Source organism: Letharia columbiana, assembly GCF_014066305.1.
Source record: "Letharia columbiana isolate WasteWater2 chromosome Unknown Sc0000015_s1, whole genome shotgun sequence".
NCBI lineage: Eukaryota > Fungi > Ascomycota > Lecanoromycetes > Lecanorales > Parmeliaceae > Letharia > Letharia columbiana.
Window position 1 is genome coordinate 45398 of NW_023501055.1, and position 8223 is coordinate 53620.

At 23.3% G+C, this 8223-nt stretch overlaps 1 protein-coding gene across 1 annotated transcript; it reads right to left on the reverse strand.

The window, feature by feature from the left end:
- Positions 1–3123: 3123 nt before the first annotated feature.
- On the reverse strand, positions 3124–3338 carry HO173_005527 (uncharacterized protein; the record flags this gene model as incomplete). The annotated part of the gene is made up of 2 exons (XM_037307443.1): positions 3124–3261; positions 3324–3338. The coding sequence occupies 2 exons, from the start codon at positions 3336–3338 to the stop codon at positions 3124–3126; spliced, it is 153 nt and encodes a 50-aa protein (XP_037165625.1).
- Positions 3339–8223: the final 4885 nt, after the last annotated feature.

Below are 8223 nucleotides of genomic sequence, written 5' to 3' on the forward strand. Positions count from 1 at the left end.
TGATATATAGGCGGATATATAGTTAAAGCTTAGAGAAATAATAGTATTGCGTAATAATATTATATAGATTAATAGCGTAGCGTAGCGTTTATCTTAGTTATTTAAATAATAGATATAATAGCTATTAAGTAAACTAAGTAGGTATTTATTATCTAGATATACTAATATAAATGTATAGTTAAAGATATTAAATATAGTTTATATAGGGTTGCTTATAGTGGATTAATATATAATAAGCCTCTAATATAAAATTAATATTATATTATTCCGTTATCAGTATGTTATTAACTGCTTATTAACTGTTTATTGATACGTAAGTTTAAAAAAACGATAAGTTTTATTAAACTTTTCATGAGCGAGAAGAATAGGTGCTTCGTATTAACACATTATGAAAAATGTAAATTGTTCGAAATAGGTTATTTCGTCTAATCCGGTGTGTAGTCTTTATTATACAGTTCACACCATTCGTTAAAATGGCCAATCTAAGTAAAATAGACCTAAAATTCCCGTCATTACTAGGGCCCATAAGGTAATAAATAATAAATCTAAGTTTAAAAAAAAAATTATATAAATAATATAGATTAAATTATTAATATAGATATAAATATAATATTTAATTAAATAATTTATATTAAAAGTGTTTAAACTAAGAACTCTCGCGTAATTAATTAAATTTATTATATTAAAGATTCTTATATAAATCTCCGCGAAGGCGCTTTTTTATTAATTAATTAGAGAAAATTTAATCTTAATCTTATAAATATTAAAGATCTTAAAATTATTAAAAATTTAATAGCTATTTTAATTATAAATATAACGTCTTCTAATACTTCTTTAAATTTAATATTTTTCGAAATATTAATAATACGCTATTTATTTAATATCTCTTCTATAATAAATATTAATATTATTAAATATTATTATTTATTTAAAAGCTTATAAATCTTAATTTCTTCTTTTAAATTTATAATTAAAAATTATTTTTTTACGAAGTATACGCTATTAGCGTGAATAACTATCTTCTTAATAAGATTATATAATTAAAAGATATACTTTCTCTTATACTTTAGTAATATATATTTTTTATTTTAATCTATAAACTTTTTCTAAATTTATTTTATTATATAAATAATAAAATTAATTATACGTAAATAAAAAAGAATAAACTTTCGTTAATAGAAGGTCTTAAAAAGAATTATAATAGTTTTAATATTAAGTAATTATATTATTAGATAATTAATAATAATAATAATTTTAAATTAAAAGAATTTATTAAGATTAAAGCTTAAAAGAATAAGATATATCTTATATAGTAAAATTTATTTAAAACGCTTAATTATATTATTTATTTAAGAATTATTAAAAATAATAGATTTCTATTTAATACTCGATAGAGCGAGATAATTAAGAAAGACTTTAGATATATATTTATTCTTATTATTAAGATAAATATAAGAAATTTTATAATTATATAATTTAAGATAAATTTTAAATTATAAAAATATAGCGAAGATTTTACTTTTATAATAAATATAGTAAACTTTAAAATAAAAGATAAAATTATTTTTAAATATTATAAAGTATTTATAATTATTAAAATTAATAGAAAATAAAGACTCTATAAAATCGCTATAAATAAATTTACTTAATTATATATTAAGCGTAATAGAATTAATATAAAAAATAACCTTCTAATATCTTATAATATAATATTTATAAATATATTTATTCGCGATATTCTTAATAAAATCTATATCTACCGTTATAGCGAAGAGTTTATTTAAATTTTATTAATCTAAATAATTTATATAAATATATTAAAGTTAATAAATTAAATTTAGAAAAATATTATATATCGTTAAGATATTATTTAAATTATTTTAAAAATCGAGAAAAAATAAATCTTAATTATAAGTATTTATAAGCTTTAAATCGTCTTTAATTAAAGCGTAATTAATCTTATAAAAAACGATTACGATATTAAAATCTAAGAGTTTATTAATAAAAAGAAGATTAATATTTATATTAAATATATATAAGATATTAAGTAGAGTAATATTTATACGCTTATTTTAAACGAAGTAATTTAAATTAATAATATCGCGATTAAGAGATTAAACTTAATTACTCTTAATATCGCGAATAGAATAAGAGTAAATCTTTTTATAAATAATAAATATTAAATAATTAATAAAAAAATAGTGAAAGTAATTAAAATTTATTATTATATTAGAATATAGATTAGCGAAATTAGCTATTATTAAATTATATTCTAAATTAAAATTAATTACTATTAAGTTAATAACTTTCTTATTATTAACTATATTAAAAATATTAAAATCGTTAGAATTAAGATTTATATAATATATAATTAAATCTAATTCTTTTAGAAAGATATAATTAATATTAAAATACTTATTCTTCTCTAAAATAAAGATATTAAAAGATATTTTTTTAATATACTTACGCTTAATATTAAAGTTCTTCTCTATATTATTAAAATTAATCGCGATAATTTAAATCTTCTTCTTCTTTTTCTTATTTAATATAAATTTTTTAGATTTTAGATAAAAAAACTTAATCTAGTATTTAGTAGAGAAATATCTAAATTTATATTTAACGATCTTATATAAAAAGTAAATTTCGCGATTAATTTTTAAATTATTAATTTTATAATATCTAGCGAATTACTTATTTTTATCTTTATCGCTATTATTATAAATACCTTAGAGGAAATACACGATTGGGGTATATCACGTGACTGTACTATCAACTCGATATTTGTTATAACTTTCAATCAACTTTCAATCAACGTCTCATTGATATTAGGATTTCGATAACATTAAATTATTCGATATTCGAAATTAATGGATAATTATTTCGTAATTCCCTTATTATATATTAAGGTTTATACTAATTCGGGTATCTCGCTTCGCTTATAATAGCCTATTCATCAACGTCACGTGATTTATTTTTCGATTTTTGGATTTTTCTCGAAATTTGATATACAGTCTACCTGGGCTATAACGATATATCGTTTCATGGAGATAGTATCGTTACAACCAAATTATCGTTAAGCCTAGATTTGCACTAATTACTACTGAAATACGCCTGAATCGATGCCTACTTTTGCGCAGAAGCCTTACGAGCCCTGATCTCTCTTTCATATCGATTTAGACGTGTGATTAGTACATCATCGCCGTCGTTTTGTTGTTCCTCGTATAATTGTAGACGTTCCAGTAGCTTTAGGGCCTCTGAATCCTTGACACGAGGTAATTTCTCCAAGAACCAGGCCTGAAGCGCCTGTGTCTTGCGCTTATCACCTGATTCAGTCGCATTGTATAGACGTAGGTCTCGTCGTTCAGCGTCAGTAACTGCCCGGCGTCGTTTTCGAGTAGAATTAGGCGGTGGGGGGGAGATAGGTGCCCTTGGACCACTGAAATCCTGTTTCAATGGCGGCGATGATGGCGAGGATATATTGTTTAGGGCTATTGGATATAACGATATTACTGAATTTACTGGGCAAATGCTAACGATATCGTAGTAGACAAGTTATCGTTATTCTACACCAAAAATAATCATTGCATGGCTGTGCAATCGTTACAACCAGAATATCGTTATGTGGCGAATCGTTATAGCCCAGGTAGACTGTATAAGTAAGATATATAGCCCTATAGGGCTGTGGGACTTAGAGAAATCTTCGAAAAACTTTATATATTACCGCTAGCCATTAATTCTCTACTAGTAATATATTAATGTATTACTTTATAGCGTAGTATTGAAATAATAACAAATCGATATCTCTTTCATATTTCATTGACTGTCCATTAACTATCCATTAATAATAAATTTGACTGAATCTACTATAAATAGAAAATTTTATATAACTCTATTCGACATACGTTATATAGAACGTAAAATCTGAATATATCCGGTGTGTAGTCCTTATTATACAAATCGTATAATTATAGTTAATGACTTATTAATTTTCTATTAATAGTAAATACCCATGTGTAGTAGCTCCCGTAAGGTAGCGTATATAATAATATTATTATCTTTAAATAATAGTAGATAAATCTCTTTATTTATCGCGATATAAATAATTTTATTAAATTTAATAATCTTATTATTATATAGCTTATAAATTTAAGTATAAATAATTATAAAGATATTAAAAGAGTTCTCGAGTTTTATAAGAAAGAGTTAAATTAGAAAGAGTTTCGATAAAGCGAGCGATTTATATAGACTAGCAATTTCGATAATAATTTTATAAAAATCCTTTTTATATTAATAAATATCTCTTTTAAATATAAAAGTAATATTAAATAATTAACGAATTAGCTTTATATAGAGTTTAAAATTTTAAAATTTATAATATTTAACGATAATATTTAATATTATTTAAAAATCTTTATTATTATAATTAATCTCGATAAGCTAGCGATTATTATATTTAAGATATTAAAAAATAGCTATATAAATCTTAAGCTTTATAATTTTAATAAAAAATAAAAGATTATTAAGTATTAATTAGTTTTTAATATTTTATCTTTATTTAATATATCTTATATTAGATTTTAAAATAGCGATAAAGATTAAAGAGAAATTATTTTTATTAAATTAGAATTAAACCTTAATCGTAAAGCGCTATAATTAATTATTTAAATTTATTATTATTAAAAAATAATTTAGATAAAAATATATAAAATATTAATAAAGAGAATAATAGCGATAATAATAATAATAATTTAGCTACTATTTTAAATAAAATAATAAATTTAAAAAAAGATTTTAAGAATAACTTCGAAGTAAATATAATAGACTTTTTAATATAAAGATTAAATAATTTAATATCGCTTAAAGAATTAAAGGTATTTTCGCTAGCTTTAAATTTAAGATTAATAAAGCTATTATTTAATAAAATAATAAAAATAAAATAAATACTTTAATTATTATTAAAGATTTTAAAAATTTTATTAATACTAGTTAACTATTATCTTTAAACTTTAAATTCTTATATAAAAAATAAAAAGTATTTATATATAGAGTTGCGATAAATATAGATAATATAATTAAAATAAAAAGTACTTAGTAATAAGAATAACTTATAAATAAAGATTAATTTCTAATAAAATTATATAGAGTATAATTATTATAAATATATAAACCTCCTTCTTAAAGAGAAATTAATATTCTTCTTATATTACTTATTTAAGAATTTAGATTTAAAATATTTATATCGCTAATTATTATTATAAGACTTCGAAGATTATTCTAGCTTTATAATTACGATAATAAAATATAAATAATTATAAAAAAAAAGTTTAATAATAAAACTTTAACTCTCTTTTTTAAGAGGCTTTTAAAAGTTTAGAAGCTAATATTAATAAGATATTCTTATTATTTTAATCTTAACAAGTAAAGGCCCATGAATTAAATTTATGGAGTTGGATTTTTCTAAGTCAAATCGAATTTTAGCCCTAGCCCTAAGTTAAATCGAACTCTAATCGCTTGCTATGCGTTTTTGACCTACTTCCACCACTACAAAATTAATTTAATCTATATAATATACAGGCACATATATGCGGAGAGAGGCGCGCTATCGAGTGTAGAGGATTAATCCATAATAATTACCCATAAAAAACAGAGAAAGGCCATATCCTTATGGCAAGAAGTATCAAAATACCGGAAAGAAATGAAGACAATATGCCAATTAATAATGTAAATCCCATATTATCTTCTACCGCAGTGAAATCTTTCGAATAATAAAATAGCTATAGATATCGGACAATCTTAATTCATTCAAATATATATCGTTCGATATTCCTTCTACAGAAGTCTAATTAACTATAATCGTCGCAGTAGATCCTCCTCTTATAACGTTATTACAGTAATATACTATATTAATATAGTGGGGATAACAAACTAAGTTACAGTGGTATTCTTCGCTTACTAAGTAATAATTTAATATAAAACCGTAGAGAGTATATAACGTGGGATCTTGGAGAGTTAAGCCGTGTTCTTAGTGCTGAAGATCTTATTACCGCTTGGTTTCTCCGCAATATTCTCCGTATTCGCCTGCTATATTAACTTCTCTTATACTAATTAAGTAGATTAATATGAGATTGTGGAGAGAAGGCCTATTATATTACTACTGCTGATAACTATCTCCGCAATATTCTTTATAGTATTCTCCACATTCGCCTGTTATAGTTCCTCCTCTTATTTTTTAATATAGTGAAGATAACAGACTAAGTTATAATGGTGTTCTTCACTTATTAAGTAATAATTTAATATAAAACAGTGGAGAGTATATAACGTGGGATCTTAGAGAGCTAAGCCGTGTTCCTAACGATGGTAGCCTTATTAACGCTTAATTTCTCCGCAGTATTCTCTATAGTGTTCTCCGCAATATTCTCCGCATTTGCCTATTATAGTTCCTTCTCTTACTCCTTAATACAGTGGGGATAATAGACTAAGTTATAGTAATATTCTCCGCTTACTAAGTAATAATTTAATATAAAACCGTAGAGAGTATATAACGTTAAATCTTAAAGAGCTAAGCCGTGTTTTTAACGATAATAGCCTTATTACCGCTTAATTTCTCCGCAGTATTCTCCACATTTACCTATTATAATTCCTTCTCTTACTTCTCCTCTTATAGAGTATTAAACTAAGTGACTAGCTAAGTAACTAACTAAGTAAATAACTAATATAACGTGGAATCTTAAAGAGCTAAGCCGTATTCTTAATAATAGTAGCCTTATTACCGCTTAGTTTCTCCGTAGTATTCTCCGCATTCGCCTACTATATTAACTTCTTTTACATTAACTAAATAGATTAATATAAAATCGTAAAGAGTAAGTCTATTATATCACTGCTGCTGATAACTATCTCCGCAATATTCTCCATAATATTCTCCATATTCGCCTATTATAGATCCTCCTCTTATTTAACTAAGTGCGAGGATATTAAGAGTAAATATATTTATATTAATAGAATTAATAGAATTAATAGAATAGTAAAAGAAGAATAATTACACAAATAGGTGGAAGGATTATTATCCGACCCTAAACGCGTCTAATATAATTATCATATTTTTAAAAGCTTCTTCTTAACGATATTCAGAATCTAATACGCGTTAAAAAGCTTTAAAATAGAGTAATAAAGAACGAATAGAAGAGAAAGATATATCTTAAAAGGTAGCATCGCTAAATTAGAAGACACCATCGCTAACTTAAGAGGAGTATATAGAGAAGAACGTATTCATTCGGGCTCTTTAAGAGTTTTTTAACGCGTTTATAAGTAGTAGTAGATAGCTATTAAGCTCGCTTACGGCCTCAATTATTAGCAATAACGAATTTATCGAGAAATAATCTAGGGGTGTTAATAGAGGCTCTAAGAGGCGGGTAATAGGAATATATATATCTAAAACGTTAAGTAACCTTTAGACGAGGGGTACGGAAGACGATTATATTTATATTAATAAAATTAATAAAATTAATAGAATGATGGAAGGAAGAAGAATAGTTACATAAACAGATGAAAGGATTATTATTCGATCCTAAACGCGTCTGGTGTGGCTACCATAACTATCATATTTGAATATTCATTTAATCTACCAATAGTAGACTAAACTTCATTATTTTTATAGCGTTAGAAAGCGTATACTAAGCTCTATAATTTACAAAATTATAAAGTAACAATATCCTTAGGGAGATAGTTATTTCAGAGTATAAAACTTCTATATACGAAGTTTTAATAAGAGAAGCGCGGGAGAACTATCGGGCTAACTCAGCCGATCTAACTAAAAAGCGTATAGAACCCGAATTTATAATTGGCTGCACATACAAATTCAAGGTTTTCAAGCTTAGCCCTACCTTATTCTATTATATATACTAATATATATATAAGCGTATTAAGAGATAGTAATATTAACTCTAGAATACTTTAAATTATAATTAGACTATTAATATTAATATCTAATTACTTTTAATTAATAACTATTAATTTAATAATTAATATATAATTTTAAAATTAATATTAATATAAAATAATTTTATTTTTAATAGAATTAAGTATTCTAATTTAGCGAAAGCTAATAAGATTTAAAGAGGTTTTAATAATATAATTTAATTATATAATAATATAATTATATATTTAATATATTTAGCGAGTTTAATATTTCGACTAAAAGCGATATATTTTAACTCGCTTAAAATA